Source organism: Phycodurus eques, chromosome 3 (genome assembly GCF_024500275.1).
Source record: "Phycodurus eques isolate BA_2022a chromosome 3, UOR_Pequ_1.1, whole genome shotgun sequence".
Lineage (NCBI taxonomy): Eukaryota > Metazoa > Chordata > Actinopteri > Syngnathiformes > Syngnathidae > Phycodurus > Phycodurus eques.
In genome coordinates this window covers 869,764-887,979 of record NC_084527.1, presented here as the reverse complement: position 1 = coordinate 887,979, position 18,216 = coordinate 869,764, and the positions used below count along the sequence as shown (strand labels likewise).

General features: G+C 47.4%; 2 protein-coding genes across 2 annotated transcripts; both read left to right on the top strand.

The window, feature by feature from the left end:
• The first annotated feature begins 1,066 nt into the window (after window positions 1-1,066).
• On the top strand, window positions 1,067-13,114 carry LOC133399630 (uncharacterized). Its single transcript, XM_061671301.1, has 4 exons — window positions 1,067-1,383; window positions 3,333-3,536; window positions 3,752-3,859; window positions 7,951-13,114. Exons 1-4 carry the CDS (start codon window positions 1,206-1,208, stop codon window positions 8,760-8,762), a joined length of 1,302 nt encoding a protein of 433 aa, XP_061527285.1. The 5' UTR covers window positions 1,067-1,205; the 3' UTR covers window positions 8,763-13,114.
• Window positions 13,115-13,741: 627 nt separating this feature from the next.
• On the top strand, window positions 13,742-17,792 carry LOC133399632 (gastrula zinc finger protein XlCGF7.1-like). The gene is made up of 2 exons (XM_061671304.1): window positions 13,742-13,959; window positions 14,604-17,792. Exon 2 carries the CDS (start codon window positions 14,612-14,614, stop codon window positions 15,473-15,475), a length of 864 nt encoding a protein of 287 aa, XP_061527288.1. The 5' UTR covers window positions 13,742-13,959; window positions 14,604-14,611; the 3' UTR covers window positions 15,476-17,792.
• Window positions 17,793-18,216: the final 424 nt, after the last annotated feature.

The following is an 18,216-nucleotide window of genomic DNA, read 5'->3' as shown; positions in this document are numbered from 1 at the left end:
ACTTCTTTGCAACAATGCCGCTCGCCAGGAAGTCTTACGAGCATTGATGAGCTTTTGAACTCGTTTACTGCCACAGCCGGATATTTTCGTCAATTACGTTTTTCGACTCGCCCGGCTTGTCTGCAAAATGTAAGCTGTAATGATGAAGTGACGCCAGTAGATGGCGGCGTCGCATCGCCGCGGGTTCGACTAGAAGCTAATGATTAGACGCTGAATCTCGGCTCGACCCGGCGATTACTTGCGCCGGCGAGAAATGCCGGCGCAGGTTTTGTCGCCTCGCACTCGACGCAGCGTACAGCGGACCCCCGCGTACTCGCTACTGTTCAGTAGCCGCGGATTCCTTCGCGTTTGCGGGAGGAGCGGCGGAGCTTTCGACTCGTTCGGCGGACCGGACGATTGACGTTCGAACGAGCGGGGCGGCTGTTTCGGAAAATTGATGTCGTCGCGGCGATCGGCAAAGCGTTTGACCTTTGACCCTGCCCAACTTTCCTCCAAATCTTCAGGTTTCATAATGTCGATGGTAACAGCAAAATAAGACACTTAGCATTGGCAGCAGAGAGAGAAAAAAAATCAATTATAGGCGGCGAAACCCACATAGTCGGCTGGGCTGATCAGCCCACAAATCCATGTTGGGTTTTTTTCCACTTGTAAATGATATTTCTTGCACTGCACACTGTTTGAATTGTACTTGTATTTTTCTGTGTTTTTAAATGCTTTTAATCACGTAAAGCACATTGCGTTACCTCGTGTATGAAATGCGCTACACAAATAAATGTGCTTGGCTTGCAAATGTGGCACGAGTTAAAAGGGTGCTATCGATCTGTGTTGGCGCTACCCTGACACCTGTTGGTCGGTCTCTGCAGTGCACATGTGACGTCACATGATCCTGAATTGAACGCCTTCTGAATTCGTGTGAACCTAACATTTGATTCATGGCTTTCATTTGAATTCGTTGTCAGTTCTTTACTGTCTGTTTGTTTCACGTTTTCTACTCTCATTTGGGTTTTGCGGCCATCGAGACAACCCGTCGTCGTCAATACCGTCGCAAGATGGCCGACTTGTGACGCAGCGTTCCAAAAAAAAAAAAAAAAAAAAAAAAAAAAAAAAAAGAAACAAACCGCCGAAGAAGAATAAAGGCGGAAGTTAGCGTCTCTCCGAAACAAGCGACCGTCCGACGACGAGGCGAGCTGTCACAAAGCTGGAAAATGTTGAAAGATTTGGTGAGGGAGCGCCTAATCGCGGCCGCCGACGAAATCTTCGAAATGTTTGAGCGGACGATCGCGTCGTACGAGGAGCAACTTTGTCGCGCGCGAGAGGAGAACGAGCGACACCGACGACGACTGGCAGACCTTTGCAACACTCCAAATGTCGACCACGTTCGAGGTTTGTGCGCATTTGCATGCGACTTCGTTATTAAACTCAACGCTCGCTCGCTTCAAATGGCAGTCGGCAGAAATGCGCGCAGCTCCCGAGAGGGGGCGCTATACCAGCCCAGCGGTGACGGGTGAAATTCGTCCGGTGACTGCCATCCAAAATGATGAAATGATGAAGCTTCTGTCAAGCACTCGGAACAATTGTTCCCACAATGGCTTCAGTTCTCGAAGCTTCCCGTCCTGGCCAAAATTTAAAAATTCGTTCACGCACGCACGCACGCACACATCACATTTTGAGTAAGAAAAAGAAAACATCAGTTTTACAAAGATTGATAAATGTGTGTATTGTCTTATTGATGAGAGACTTCTGGGGGGAAAGAGTTTGCGTAACTACAGTCGTGCTCAACATTACTGGCGCCCATCACGTTGAATTGTGTACTAAATGTGCAATATCTCCAAGTGAAACGTGATAGAAAAGAGCAACTGATAAACAATATTGTATGGACAGATGAAACAAAAATAGAGCGTTTGAGCAATGCACGCCAACAGTACGTTTACAGACAGCGCAATGAAGCCCTGGAGGGAAAGAACAACAACCGGCCAACAGTCAAGCGTGGCGGCGGGTCCGTAATGCTGTGGGGCTGCTTTTCCGCATCCGGTACCGGAGTCCTTGCCCGGATCGCAGGTATCCCGAAATCAGAAAACGATCACGAGATTTTCGAGCCAAACGTCTTACCCGGTGAAAGGAAAAAGTCAGGCCACTAGGTGAGATGGGGAACGCTCAAAGGGGGGCACGTTTCGTTGATGAAGGAGTTCATCGGCCAGTATTAGCTCTTTTCAAATCGGCCACGTTTTTGGCCGTTTCTTTTTACACGTGAACATATTTAAACATAAGACAAAGGTAATGACATCCAGACAAATATTCCCCCCCCCCCCAAAAAAAAACATCTGCAAAAAATTGGCCAATTATAACTGATTTTGCACTCTATTTCTTTTAAAGTATAGAAAAAATACTCAAGGCCAAAGTATTGGAAGAACAGTCCAATGTTCTGCCTGCTTTGCTGTTGTGTTAAGGGTCCCAAAAAGTTATTTTATTCATTGGGTGTGTATATATATATATTTATTTACAATAAATTTTCCGATGAATTGGTTGTCAGAATTTTATTCAGCCAAAAATCTGAATAGGTATCGGCCTCCAAAGATCCATATCGGTCGCGCCCGACCTGTCCATATTGTTAGACTGTCTGCCTACATGTCGATGCGCCGTTTGCGTTCAAATAGCCGTTGCTTCAAGGGTTATCACCGCAACATGGATGCTAGTGTCGTTAGCCCACCTATGGCATTTTACCTTGTGCGTCTAACGTTAAGCTAGTGGACGTTCCGAAGTTGCAACTGCAAAACGGGAGCCATCGCAAGCAGCTGCTGAAGGCCCCATTTGTCCATTTCCATCCTTGATTGCAAATGCGCAGTGCAGAAAATACACAAACATGAACTGATCATAACTCCGCTCCTGCTTTGGTCTGGAACGTCCGCCGCAAATAGTTCATCATTGTTTTCCAACAGGCGGCACGGCGGTCGACCGGTTGGCGCATCTGCCTCGCAGTCGTGAGGTTGCTGGTTCAAATCCGGCCTGGCCTGGGTGGAGTTTGCGTGTTCTCCCCGTGCCCGCGTGGCTTTTCTCCGGGCACTCCGCTGTCCTCCCACATCCCCCCCAAAAACATGCACGCTAGGTTAATTGAAGGCTCTAAATTGCCCGTAGGTGCGAACGTGAGCGCAAATGGTTGTTTGTTTGTACGTGCCCTGCGATTGGCCGGCGACCAGTTCGGGGCGTACCCCGCCTCTCGCCCGAAGATGGCCGGGATAGGCTCCGGCACGCCCGCGACCCGCGTGAGGGTCGCGATCAGAATCGTTGTTGATTCATGGTTGCACGTCGAGTATGTGTTTGTGTTTGTGTGGCAGAGCCCCCCACCGTGAAAGAGAAAAAAGAGGATCCGGAGCCTCCCCTGGTCTTGAAAGAGGAAGAGGAGGAGACCGACGTGGACAGCTTTCACCCGACTGCCCAAAACAAGCGCCACCGGCCCCGGCGCGGGGGGGCGCCGCCCGACCGGCCGTGCGACGGGTACGCCGCGGAAGAACTTTGGAGGAGCCGCGCCCGCGCTGAAGGTGAAGACCAACGAGCAGATTGCGTCTTGGCTTGCTGTTCGCTTGCGGCAAAAGTGGGCAGAAAATGCAAGGCGCTTGAAGGAAGCGCCGCGATTGCTTGGGTGCCAGTGCATCTGCGAGTTAGGAGAAGTGAAGGTTATTTCTCAGCTCCCAAGAGATCTTGAGGAGGTTTGGACGTACACCACTCAAATCCCAATGTGTTTGTTTGCTGTCAGGCGACACCGACTGGGATCCAGCCTACCGAACGGAAGACGACGACAGCGCCTCAGTCGGGGATCCGAGCGCAAGCCGTCCCGGCGATGCGGAACGTGAAGAACGTGAAGGTGAGCGTTCGCGTTTTCTCACAAATGATTGATTTTTTGCGTCCTTTTAGAAGGTTCAATGCGTGTCCGACCATGTGCATTCAGACTACTTGAAGACGTGCAGTATGGCCTTGAGATACGAGCGAGGGACCCCACTGACGGGTTTTTCGAGATAGTGAGCTGTCGTTGGGACTTTTATTTTTCTTGCTTAATTCTTCAAAAAAGGTACTTCAAGCTGTTTATTGGCAGAAATCTGTCCTTAAATTGTAATTTGGCTTCTCCTCTTCTTTCAGCAAATCCAAACTTCCTCTTTATGATGATTTTTTTTGGCAAATCCCATTGTCCCTTAAATCGAACAAGCGTTTTATATTTACAAATGTGGTTGTCACTACGATACATGACTTCTGATTTCAAATTTAATTTGTTGTTAAAAAATATCGGTAGCCTAATACTATAATTGCCGAAGTAGTATTTGAATTTTGTCGGAAAACAAGAAGAAAAAAAAAAACATTTTTAGCAAGCACAGTGATATTTTGTAATTGATTTGGTATGCAAATATAAACAAACTACGATTCGCACTCACATTCACACCTACGGGCAAGTTAGAGTCCTCGATCAACCTGGCACGCATGTTTTTTGGGATGTGGGAGGAAAGCGGAGCACCTGGAGAAAAGCCACGCGGGCACGGGGAGAACATGCAAACTCCACACGGGCGGGGCCCCGCGGGGATCGGACCCCGCTCCTCAGAACTGGGAGGCAGACGCTCTAACCAGAATACAATGATTTGCAAATCATGTTCAACCTATATTTAATTGACGAGACAACAAAGACAAGATATTTGTCTTAAACTGATCAACTTGATTGTTTTTAGTAAATAATCATTCATGGCTGAAACACTTTCCACAAACGCTGGGACAGGTGGCAAAAAGGACTGAGGAATGCTCATCAAACACCTGTTGGGAACATCCCACAGGTGAACAGGCTCATTGGGAACAGGTGGGAAAGGAGCTGCCCTGAATTGCTCAGTCATCCACAAGCAAAGATGGGGCGAGGTTCGCCTCTTTGGGAACAAGTGCGGGAGAAAACAGTCCAACAGTTCCTTAACATACAATTGCAAGGAATTTCATCACCTACGGTCCATAATATCATTAAAAAGGTTCAGAGAATCTGGAGAAATCACTGCATGGAAGCGGCGAGGCAGAAAACCAACATTGAATGGCCGTGACCTTCGATCCCTCAGGTGACACTGCATCAAAAACCGACATCGGGGTGGGCTCAGGAACACTTCAGAAAACCAATGTCAGTCAATGCAGTTGGGCGCTCCATCCGGAAGTGCAACTTGAAACTCTACTATGCAAAGCAAAAGCCATTCATCAACAAGACCCAGAAACGACTTAATATTCATGAATTCGTGTTTCAGCTAAAAGTTATATATAGATAGCATTGTTAATATAGTTATTTGGGACTGTTTCATCACGTCAAATGGTTTTCTATGTGCAAGTTTGAACTAGACTTCCTGTTTTAAGCCTTTTATTTTGAAGGGTTCGGCATCTTGGCACGAAAAGTAACATAACGGCACTGGTGATTTTTAACGGATGGAACCGAATGCTAGAAAACATCGATTCCTTTCCCTAACCACCGATGAAGCACAAAGTTAGTGTTTGTGATACTGTGAGACATTTGTGAATTTTGTCCCAATTCATTGTGATGTCAAGTTGCTACGGTGAAGTTTGAGCTCAATGTTAAGCTTCTTTTTTTTTTTTTTTTTTCCTGTCATCGGCGCTTACGTTGGTTTGAACGCTAAAATAAACGCTAAAAAGCATCAGTGCAAAAGTGCAAGCCAGCATTTAGCTGTGTCAATGTTGGCAGAGACGACGTCATTTATTGTTTCACTCACCCAATTGACTTGAGAGCTCCGAGGCGCGCCGTAGGCCGAGGCTCGGAGCGCGTCAGACGCTTGCACGTCGGGAAAAACTCCTTCGCGCGTGATAATCTTATTCCAAGTGTTGCACTGAGGCGACTGGTCATTCATTTGAACAAAGTTAAGACTCACTTTTGTTCACTGCTGCCGCTGGGCACAAGCGCATCTTCGTGCGCGTTCTTCTTCATTGGTTTTCGCCACTTCTTCTTCGCGGGGGGGGGGGGGGGGGGGGAGAACTGTCTTCATCGAAACTGGGAACGGTTCCGGGAGAACGGGAACATTAGTCTCGGTTCTCGATTCCCGATGCCCAAGCCTAATGCCGAAGCAGCCATACTAATGGAACAAATCTACGACTACTTCAAGTTCTACTACGCATCTAAAGTGTTGATAGTAAACGCAATCCTTCTTGACCAGAGGTGGGTAGTAACGCGCTACATTTACTCAAGTAACATTTTCGATAAATTGTACTTGTCAGAGTACTTTAAATGCACCGTACATTTTACTTTTACTTGAGTATTTATGTGAAGAAGGATCAATACTTTTACTCCATTACAATGACGGACATGCCGTTCGCTACTTTTATTTATCCGTTCTTGCGCGTGCTCGTCTATTTTTAGACTCCATCTTCGACTTGTTTGTCATCACTATCATTTGACTCCAATACATCAATGGGAGGACACAAGGCAGTCACGTGACCGCGTACAATCAAAACGGCTCTTTTGGGGGTTGGGGTGGGGCGACTATTTTACAGACTCCCAAAAAAACAACAGCTTTATCATGCAACTCTTCAACTTTGAAAGTCCAAACTTGGAAATTTCAGCCCACTTCTAACTTGAGCAAACACCTTGCGGTAAGTCGCAGATGTTTCTATTGTTGTTTTGGCAGCGGATTTGGCAACATTAGCGCTGTCCCGACGGTGTCGCACGCGCACACGAAATCAACAAGGCTGTTCGGCAAACGGCTTCTTCAAGTCATTTGAGCGAATAAAGCAAATCCTGTTTCTGTCGGGCCCAATGGATGTTGTTGGTTTTTGGGCAGGTAAAAATTCTAATGGTTGCAGGTGTGTGTCGAGTCCCATATATTATCAATTTTTTTGCATGTTCATGCTCTGATTTATATGGGGAAAAAAAATCACAAGTTACTCTTGACTTGAGTATTTTTTTTATTGAGTACTTTCTTACTCTTAAGTAGTAAATATTTGGATGACTGCTTTTTACTTTTACTTGAGTCATATTATTCTAAAGTAACAGTACTCTCTTGATTACAAAATGCTGTGAGTTGCACAATTGACATTGTTGCCCTTCAAACTCTGCGAATGCAAGTGCGTAAATCATCCAAACTACTCATCAAAGTCATTGTACGCTTGTCTTTATACAATCGTAATAACGGTGAAGACATGCCACAGTGTAGTTCCGAAACTTTCACAAATTCATACATATTCGTTCATATCTCAGAAATGGCAGCATTTATTTTGCTCTCTGCTATTCTGTGAATGCAAAATGGCTGACAACAAGATAAATGGCATTAACGGTAAAAGACAGCTCGCGTGACGTTTGTGGAAGAAAGCAAAACAAAACAAACAAAAAAAAAAAAGCAACTCTTTGTGTTCATTTTCATGGAAAAGGCAAATGAAGCAATGCGAGACAAATCTGATACATCCGAAAATGTCATCGGCATCTTGACAAAACATGTTGCTAACCACCAAAGTTCATTTGGGACACCTCCACAGTGAAGACATTCTGGTTCTAAAAGTCTTCATTTTTCTTTCTTTTTGATGAATAACTGCTGCCAATAATTCAAACAACTCCTCTGTCCAATGAATAGATTTTCAAAAGGAAATTCAGTGGGCCACGTCTTTAGTGTTACTGCGCAAATTATATGAGAATGACCCGTCGTCATTTGTCGCAGAGGGTTCCGGTCGTTTGGGCACCAATTGAAAAGACCGTGGACCAGAAATAGTGCAGACTTTGTGAACGAAGAGGTTCATAAACGGAGAGCGCGGGTGGCGGTATGCACGGCGAGCGGAGAGACGAGGGAGGCCGGGGTCCCGCCGCTCGGCCTTTCCAGACAAACACGGACCCGCGAGCGAAGAGAGCGCGCTGACCGTCGGGACGTCACCGTGCGTTCCGCGGGGCCGAACGTCGTCACCGACTGACGAGCGTCGGCGTAAATGTTTCTCTTTCCGTTTCAGCTTCGGCGCAGAAGGGCAAAAAGAGGAAACGGCGCCCACACGAATGGCTGAGAAGCAAAATGAAAGAGGCCCGCAACAAGGGAAAGGCCTACGTGAACACCAGAGGCATCGCCGTGCCGGAGAAAAACCTCGTCGCCCTTCCTCGCCATCTGTGTCGACACGGATGCGCCGAACGCGTCACGGAAGAAGAACGGCGAATGATATTCCGGAACTTCTGGGACCTGGGTCATTTCGACCTGCAGAACGCTTTCATCTGCGGTTCCGTCAAACTGGTCGGCGTCCAGAGACGCAGACCGCAGCGGCGACAGCCAGACGCGGGGGAAGCCAAAAACCGTTCGTACTCTCGCAAATACATCTTGACCGCCGGCCGGGGCGGTCACGTGGAGGTGTGCAAGACGTTCTTCCTGGCGACGCTCTGCGTATCCAACGGAAGAGTCGATCGAGCGCTGCAAAAACAGGCGGAGAAAGGCCCGGGTTCGCCCTCGCCCGACGGCAGGGGCAAGCACGACAATCGCAAAAGAGTCGGCGACGAGTCCCTGCGGCTGATCAAAGAGCACATCGCCTCCTTTCCCGAGCGCGAGAGCGAGAGCCGCCGCCGCGCGCAACGCAACGGAAAGTACCTGACCGTCGCGCAAATGCATCGTCTTTACCGAGAGCAGTGCAGACAAAACGGGAGAGAACCGGAGAAGGAATGGGTCTATCGGAGGATCTTCCTTAACCAGTTTGGTCTGTCCTTCCGTCCACCTCGCGAGGACGCTTGCCTCCTCGGTCCCCTCGGGGCCAAAACGCTAGATTCGCCCCTCCTGTTGTGATTCCTGTGTGTGTGTGTGTGTGTGATTGTTTCAACCTCCTTTCCACAAAAAGAGGTTGAAACAAATGCCGGTGTCTGCAAGAGGTCTGACTCGGTTTTTTGTTGTTGTTTTTTTCATCATCGGCTCCTCGAAAACACAACAAACTCGGCAGGTGCGCCCGCTCCCCTGACCTCAACCCCATGGAGATCCGCGAGCAGCAAAAGATGTGTGAGGGTGATTGAACCCGGGTCCTCGGAACCGTGAGGCAGACGCTCTAACCAGTCGTCCACCGTGGCGCCTTACGAATATCATATGTCTCGAAATAGATGACTTTCAGTGGTGCCTTGACATGCGAGTGACTTGACTTCCGAGTGTTGTGAGGTACAGTGGCGTGAAAAACTATTTGCCCTTCTAAAATGCACATTTTTTTCATGTTTAAGATCCTCAGACAAAGATGACACAAGCCAACCTAAAATGACTGTTTTTACATTGTGCTTTTGTTGATGAAGGGAAAAAAATATTCAAAGCTACCTGGAAAACATAATCGCTCCCATTGTTAAATCATGAATTCATTGTGGCGAGTTCATTTCCACTGACCACACCCAAGCCTGATTACTTCCAGACCTCTTCAATCACAAAATCACTTATAATTCAGATCTCCAAAAGCTGCAAACAAATGGCACAATCCAAAGAAATTCAAGAACAAACGAGAAGGAATTTAGAACTATCAGTCTGCAAGACATTTGAAAAGCTTCAGGACTCCAACGAACCACAGTTTGAGCCATTATCCACAAAAAAACAGGAGCGAACCTTCCCTAACCCCAAGAGAATAGTAACGACTCACCCAGGAAGCCAAAAAGGAACTCGGGACACCTCGTAAAGAACTGCAGGCAGGCCTCCCTTGCCTCAGTTAAGGTCAGTGTTCATGACACAACAATTAGAAGAGACTGCAGGCCAAAAATGGCATCCACGGCAGAGTTCCAAGGCCAAAACCACCGCTGACCCAAAAGAACATAAAGGCTCGTCTTACTTTTGCAAAAAAACAGATTATTATATGGACTGACGAGATGAAAGTTGAGGACGGAGTGTGTCTTGCTACGTCTGGCGCAAATGTAGCACAGCATCTCGGAAAAAGAGCATCATACCGACAGTCAAACGTGGTGGTGTTAGTGTGATGGTCTTGGGCTGCTTTGCTCCTTCAGGACCTGGAGAACTTGCTGTGATTGATGCAACCACGAATTGTGCTCTTTAACAGAAAATCCTGAAGGCGAATGTTCAGCCATCAGTTTGTGACCTCAAGTTGAAGCGCACTTGGGTTCTGCAGCAGGATAACGATCCAAAACACACCAGCAGGTCAACTTCTGAATGGCTTAAAAAACAAAACAAATCATCATCATGAAGGTTTTGGAGCGGTCTAGTCAAAGGGCAGACTTGAACCCGAATAAAATGCAGTGGCGTGACCTTAAAAGGCCGTTCGTGCTGGAAAACCCTCCATTTTTGCTAAATTCAAACAATTGTGCAAGGAAGAGTGGGCCAAAAGATGTGAAACACTCATTGGCAGTTGTAGAAAACGCTTGATTTCAGTTGTTGCTGCTGAGGAAGACCCCACCAGTTCTTAGGTTTAGGGGGCCAGGTAACTTCGAATAGGTTTTTAGTTTTTTTTTCCTTAAGAAATGAAGTCATAATTTTAAACTTGCATCTTAAGTTCACTTGGGTTATATTTGTCTGATATTTACATTTGTTTGATGAGCTTAAAGTGGAGCAACTATGGAAAAATAAGAATTTGAGAAGTGGGCAAATACCTTTTTTCACAGCACTTGTACGAGCTTGACAATTTAGTTTTTAAATTGTAATGATTTCTTTATTTTGCTTTGTTACGCGAGCTCGGCGTTGCGTTGTGGCCGTGACTCGGCTCACATCACAATAAGCGGCAACTAGTGAACAATCTCAAAACAAAGACGCTTATTGCAACTTCCACTTGAAGTTTACTGTCAAACTCGACAGAAAACAAAGAGCATTCTACATTTTTGTATTTAAAACGACCACATAGCCTCCGTTAGCTCAATGCTAACACACAGTGGGAACCTCCTTCGGCACACGGGCTAGCAATAGGCATCTATGTGGCGCTGTTGTTACCCTTTAAGCAACTAGCTGAACACAACTGAAAATTGCAATAATATAACAAAACTCGCGGCCATTCGTTTTCTGCAAAGAGAGCGACTAATGTTAGCGGGAGGAGCTGAGTCTCCAGTACCGTCTGTCTTATACTGCCCCCAGGTGGCCAAGGTGCAGACAACAGTAGGAGCAGCACAATTGAAGGAGAAAGTGTGTCCAAAAATCTTGATTATTCATTCTGTTTAATTATTGCCGCATGTTTTATAAACTATACCGTCATAGAGTGTTCTTATTCAAAACAAAAAAACAAAAAACATTTGGTTGTTTTGAAAGGCTGGAACGGATTAATGGCATTTCCATTCGTTTCAATGGGGAAAGATGATTTGCGTGTGTCGTCACGGAACAAATTGAAATCATATCTCAAGGCACAATTGTACACGAAGTTAACTTTTTTTCCGAAGATGCCGGAGATGGCGAAAACGATATTCTAGCAAGTTCGGCTTCAAATCGTCACGTCATCAGACCGCAGTTCTCGGAGTTCGTTCTTGGCGTCCCTGCGGTTCTCCGAGTTCTCGCTGCGCCCGCAGGAAGTCTGCCGGCCTTTTTCCTGGTTTAGTCACGTGATGTTGGGCGGCGGGGCTCCTGGATGTGAAAATCAAAGTTGACCTGTTCGGATGTTTTGCTTGAACTAGATTTTCATTTCACTAAATGTGACTTCCTTGTGCTGTAAATTCCACAAATGACTCGTTTCAATTCTTTACAAAAATGACCCCAAAAAACTGCTTTGCATAATAACTTGAAATAAAGGTAAACCGACATGTTATGTTTTGGGGGTTTTTCCAGCGCCGATAGCGATCCCGAGTCGTCAGTGTGGCCGTTAATCGATATTTGGGGTCAAAGGGGCAATATTTTGGGTTCCAACATTTTGAATAATACAAACTCTGACACTTTGTTTAAATGCCTTTACGCATATGGTCATTCAACTTCTGTTTCCCAAAAAGTGCAGGGAGCTCCCAGGGTCAGCAGCGTGTCTTCGAAAGTTCAATGAAAACTTCAACTAAGAAATCAATTGCTCCGTAAAGTTTTCGACAAAAATGTCCATATAACTGAAATGTTCATCTTTCACTTCAAACGAGAACAAAAAGTGCAAGGAGTGCCCGCGGCATCACTTACAGATTTACTGGAATATTTGAATCAATCAGTACTTCGGTGAAGTTAACCAAGTTTTAAATTGGTCACTTGGGGGGAGAAAAAAAAAAAAAAAAAAAAGGCAGTTGCCAATTTGCGTCGAAATGCTGAAAACCGGGCCGGACGGCAATGGTTCCGGCCGATAATCGGTCTGTCCCTAATTTGGAACGTTGTTACATGAAGCTATAATTGGTCATTTTGTTCCAAAACATTTGGATTAGACGCACAACAGTTGATGCTGACTGTCATTTGCATCGATTATTTGGGAAAACTAACATCCGCATCATAAGCTCGGTCGGGGCCCATTTCAAGGACAGCGCGACGACAACGTGGGGGAATCCCCCGCGGAGGGCGCCCCTCGCTCGCTGTTGCTTGCCGGGGGACCTGCAGGGACGGCAGCGATTGGACAGTACCAGCGACACAACTGGAAGCAGACGCTGCAACGACACGCGCCGATGCCCAAGTCCCCCTGAGCGGGCGACAAAACAAATTGAAGGCAGCTCGTCCATCCAGGCAGGCAACAAATTGGCACTTCCTTACAAAGACGTTGACACGTTGTGTGAAACAAAGATTTGCGACCTCTTTTCCATTGCTTTTGTTGAGGTTTCACACAACGTCCTCACTTCATCGGAATTGGGCTTTGTACTTTTTAGTTGTTTAGTGCCAAAAACGGGTGAAAAGTATTTAAGCTACTGCAACGTCCGTCCCCCCCATCTCTTTTTGCATGGAAGTGGCTGCTTATGACAAAACGAGACGTTTGGCCGTATGGGTCGTTTTCCTTCCATTCCATTCGTAGCAGTAAAGACGACACAATGTTGCACGCCACCTTGGTTTGATGCAGTCCGTGGCTGAAACAAGACGCGCTATTTTATTGATGATTTCAGATTGTAGGCCATCATAGTCAAAACGATCGAGCCGTAAATGTCACGGCGGTCACGTGCCAATGTCCCTCCGGGGTATTGACATACGAGGGCCATTTGTAAAACCGAGGAAGTCTTAACACGCTGACATGCATTTGTGCTAGCTTGTGACAAACTACATTGGAAATGAAATTCACTGGTGAAAATCAGTGGGGGTTTTTTTTTTTTTTCCAGCTTTCCATTCAATTCCCAGTGGAATCCCATGAAAAGCTTCCAATTTGGAACACTTCCGATCCTAAATCGTCATCTCCGCTTGCCGTGGAAACGACACGAATCAGCAGTCATGCAGGATGATGGCCATGAACACTGGAGAGGAGACCACAGGAACAAGCGTCAAGCCTCCGTCCGGGTTTTGCTCTTTGGATGACGTAACTGACTGCTGATTTTGAGGGCGTTCGACGTCGACCGTCTTTGCTGCAGTGCCGCCGCGAGCCGCGAGATGGCGGCCGCGGGGCGTGTCCGGTAGCTGCCGTGCAAGAACCGTAGAAGAAGAAAAGGCGGAAGTTAGCCTCGCTTCCAGACGGCACGAGAACAACAACAAAAAGGCGACCAAGTGAAACCGTCGTGAGTCGTCGGAAACCAAAACGTGAAAATGTTGAAAGATTTGGTGAGGGAGCGCCTCATCGCGGCCGCCGACGAAATCTTCGAAATGTTTGAGCGAACGATCGCGTCGTACGAGGAGCAACTTTGTCGCGCGAGAGACGAGAGCGAGCGACACCGACGACGACTGCGAGATGTTTGCAGCAATCCAAATGTCGTCCGCGTCCGAGGTTTGTGCACCGAACTGAACACAAGACGCCGAAGAAGTTTCCCCCTTTCGGGGGCGGCGTCAACAGACGATGCTAAGCTAAAGGTGGCCGTTGGGTTTCTACAGGACTTGTTCACAGATCAGCAACGTGCTCGTGGTCGCCAGCGCGCATGTAAAATAGGCCATGACATTGCAAAGAGGACAGAAACGCGAATACATTGAGCCCGACGTGGAAGAATCCGCTAAGGTGACGTGTATGGACGTTCCGTGAAATGCCCGTATGTTGGTCTTGCGACGTTTTCACATTTTTCTGTGGCGGCGGCGGCTCAAAGCGAGATTCATAATAGTGCATCACGTCCCCGTGATTGGTGTAGCGGTCCACTCGCCTGACTTTGGTGCGGGAAGCGTGGGTTCAGTTCCCACTCAGTGACGGGGTGAATGTGAGTGCGAATGGATTGTCCATGTCTATATGTGCCCTTCGACTGACTGGCGACCAGTTCAGGGTGTCGTCCGCCTTTCGCCCGAAGTCAGCTGGGATAGGCTCCAGCGACCCTAACCGGGATAAGCGGTGTTGAAAATGGATGGATGGATGGACGTCCCCATAATTTTCAGCTACGTCAGAACCACAGAGAAATCTCGTCTGAATTGGTTCGTCGGGCATCGGGCATTTAAGCGGCGACCTCCAGTGGACAAACTGAGCAACAATAACTGTTGTCGCGTCTTCTCTAGCCCCGCACGCGGCTCGTTCCTTTCACAGCCCTGATGGAAGCCATTTAGCCTGTCTTCACGATGGCTCAATTCGCATCGATTGTTTTGCTCAAAGTGACGTCGTGGTGTTCAAAGTCAATAGAAAGTGCCAACTCAAGTGTGTTTCTGGCTTGTGGCCCGCAGAAGAAGAGATGGGCCAGGCGACCCCCAGGCCGGCCCCCGTCAAAGAGGAAGAGCAGGAGCCCGACGTCGGCTCGTTGCCGCTGACCGTCGTCGTCCTGAAGAGCGAGGACGACCGAGACGACGCGCCCGGAGGACGCCCGCCGGCGGACGGGCTCTTAGCGCCGCTGTCGGACGGCGACGACGCGGAAGCGGGCAAAGAACGCTACAGCTGCTCAGTTTGCGGCAAAAGCTTTTCTCACAAGTGCAATTTGCCCACGCACATGAAAACGCACACCGGAGAGAAAAGTTTTTGCTGCTCGGTTTGCGGTAAGAGCTTCTCGCAAAAGTCGCACATGATCTCGCACGCCAGGACGCACACGGGAGAGAAACCCTTCCGCTGCTCAGTTTGCGGTAAACGATTCTCGCAGAAGGTGCACATGGAATCGCACATGAAGACGCACACGGGAGAAAAACCGTTCGCTTGCTCCGTTTGCGGCGATAGCTTCTCTCTCAAGTCGATCATGGTGTCGCACATGCGAATACACGCCGAAGGGAAATCCTTCGCTTGCTCCGTGTGCGGTAAGAAATTTCCTCAAAGGGTGCACATGGAGTCGCACATGAGAACGCACACGGGAGAGAAACCCTTCACTTGCTCACTCTGCAACAAAAGCTTCACCTGTAAGGGCAGTTTGAACGTGCACATGCGCACGCACACGGGAGAGAAGCCCTTCAGCTGCTCACTTTGCGGTAAAAGTTTTCCGTACAGAAACAGTTTAAATGCGCACATGAATTCACACAGCGGAGAGGAGATTTTGGCCTGCCCCGTTTGCGGCATGACATTCGCTCAAAAGAGAACTTTGACGGCGCACGTGCGGTCACACGGCGGAGAGTGAACCTTCGCCTGCCGGCTTGAAGCTAACTCCTTGACCGCCGGCCGTTTTCAAAGCATTTGGACCGATCTTTCGAGGCCCGCAAAATATCGCGTCCTGTGACGAGATCAGCGCAGCGTCTACTTGAAGAGTAGACTCTTCTTTCACCGCAAACGTTTGTGTCCAGCTTTTCCCATTCTTTAGTAATGAGCAGCAGAACATGGCCTTGTTCTGCTGCCCCGATCACAGATACTGACCAAAAACCGGAGCAAACGAGCTCTTTGTGAAAAGAAACGGCAAACACAAGAGGGATCTTTGTTTGCTTTTGTGACAACTCAAACTGTAAAACAACAACAACAACAGGACCGGAAAAGGTTTTGCATGGCAAAATAATCATTTAGTGATACAACTAAGAAACTGAGCCAGCGCGTGGCCGGAGTTGAACGTCAGCGGCATTTTGATTTATTTTTAATATACGTGGCTGCCGGTCGCCATTTAGCGCATGAACTGCGTCGACTTTTCTCAGCATTGTGACGCGCGTGCTCTACTACCTAGCGCCACGCATGCGCTGTTTATGCTAGGTCTCGGACTCGCCGACTCAATCCCGATTCACTCTTCGCATTAGCACTAACGAATTACGAGCGACTCACAATCGGATGGTTACCGCTTGTACTCTTCTGACATAAGACACGTCATTGTCCAACATCTATAGCTCGCTGCTTAAGTCCCGGTCACAGTTTTTTGTAGTCTTTACACCGATCTGATCGATATCGGCCGATAATTAGCATTTTATGCCGATCGGCTTTAATGTCATCATTCGCCGAGCCGATCGATGACGTCATCGATCGGCTCCGCAAAAGAGATTGACTCCGCGTCGCCATCGGGCACAGTATATTTGAATCCAAAAGCTAGTTTATTTTTAGCCTTGTCGCGTGTCTTTTGACGTAGTACTGTAAATATATGACGGCCAATAAAGTTATTTAAAAAAAAAAAAAAAAAAAAAAAAACATGTCAGGCGGCGTGGGACAGACCACGCGTAATGCTCGGCCAGATCAGACGACAAGACAAATTAGCTCTTTCACGATTGCACCGTGTCAGACGACTGCAATAAAATCTTGTATTCCGATACCACCGCATCCCGTTTTTTACGATCGCCGGGCTTCATCTTATCGACTCAAAACGCGACCGGATACACTCGTTACCGTGGCGACGACATCACGCCACATGTATTATAAGGGCAAAATGGGGAAAATCGTGTGTTGTCGGTCACCGGTGCTCAGGACAGGAGAGGACGTTGGTTTGAGGCTCGCTTGAGGTGCGTTGGCGTACTTTGAATACAATACGGCTCGCGGCCGTGGCCCAATGGTTAGGATCATCGCCTCCCGCCGTGGGGGGCCTAGGTTCAAGACCCCGACCGGACCGTCCGCCGACGTCCCCCGGACTCCCGGCTGCGGTGTCCTCGAGCGAGACGCCGATACCCCGAAATGCTCTCCGGGCGCTTCGGCCGCCCCCTGCTCCGGTGTGTTCCGCTAACGTGCGTACGTGTTCACTGTGATGGGTAAAATGCGTGCATGTTCATAACAATAAAGGTGATTCTTCTTCTTCAAACAGGCAACAAAACGTTATCGTTATCTAGCCTAGGAAGCTAGCGGTAGCACGAACGGTTGGACGTAAACACGCCGCCGTTCTGTCGACTCGCGCTCTAACATTTCGGTGTGGGTGAAGTCATTTAATTCAAAATACAGTAATTTAATGACAGTAAGTTAGCAGCCATTATTTCTGTCACGTCGTAATGCTGGTTTGACCTGACCGATTCGAATAGACGATGTGACGAGAGCGGCGATTTCCAACCTTTCTGGAGCCAAGGAAGAGAAATCTCACGGAACACCAACAAACAAAAATCTCACAAAAAGTGGATTTGTTCTGTACTGTCACTATGCCTCATTGGCATAAATAGAGAAAAAGGATACATTATTTCTTGGAAATGGATCCTTTTCTGAGCAGTTAAATAATATGTGATATTTTCCCCCGGAAGTCTGTGATTGGTTGTCAGTTAATTGGCCACTTCCTGGTCCATGAAGGATGACGAGCAGATGGGATGTGCTAAAGTGACTTTGGGGGGCCATTTGTACCATTGTAACGCCAATGGTAAAAAATAAGTGAAATATTTTTCTATATTGGTTATTGGCTAACTATTTGCAATGTGAAAATGGTTCGTTCGAAAAACAAAACTTACGGTGACCTAAGAAGACTTGTGCAGTGCATACAGTACAGTGTATATATATAGTTTTTTTATGTTTGTGCTGAACACATTCTTGACATTAAAGACGATTCTGGTCTTTTTGGCGCTGTCCTTTCTTCCTTGGCACGCTGTGTCATTTATACTCTTGGGTATTTCTTGGCATTCTCACACGTGTATCTACTTAAAGCCTTTTAAAGCTCAAACAATGAGAAATGCAAATTCTTGCAATTTCCAACTGGTCTTAAAATTTGGATCAGGCTTGTGTGTGTATATATATATATATATATATATATATATATATATCTCTTTTAAATGGAAAATGATGCACAATTTCAGTCCAATCCAACTTTATGTCTGGAGTGGAACGCTTCAAAAATAACAAAGTGCGAAAGAAGGACCGCTTTTGCGCGTAGCGAAGAGCTGTGCTGAGATGATAAGGTCCAAAAAAAAAAAATCAAGAACTTGTTGTTTTGGCGTTTTCTGACGTGTTGCGCACCTACCTTCAGCAGATGGCGGTACCGCC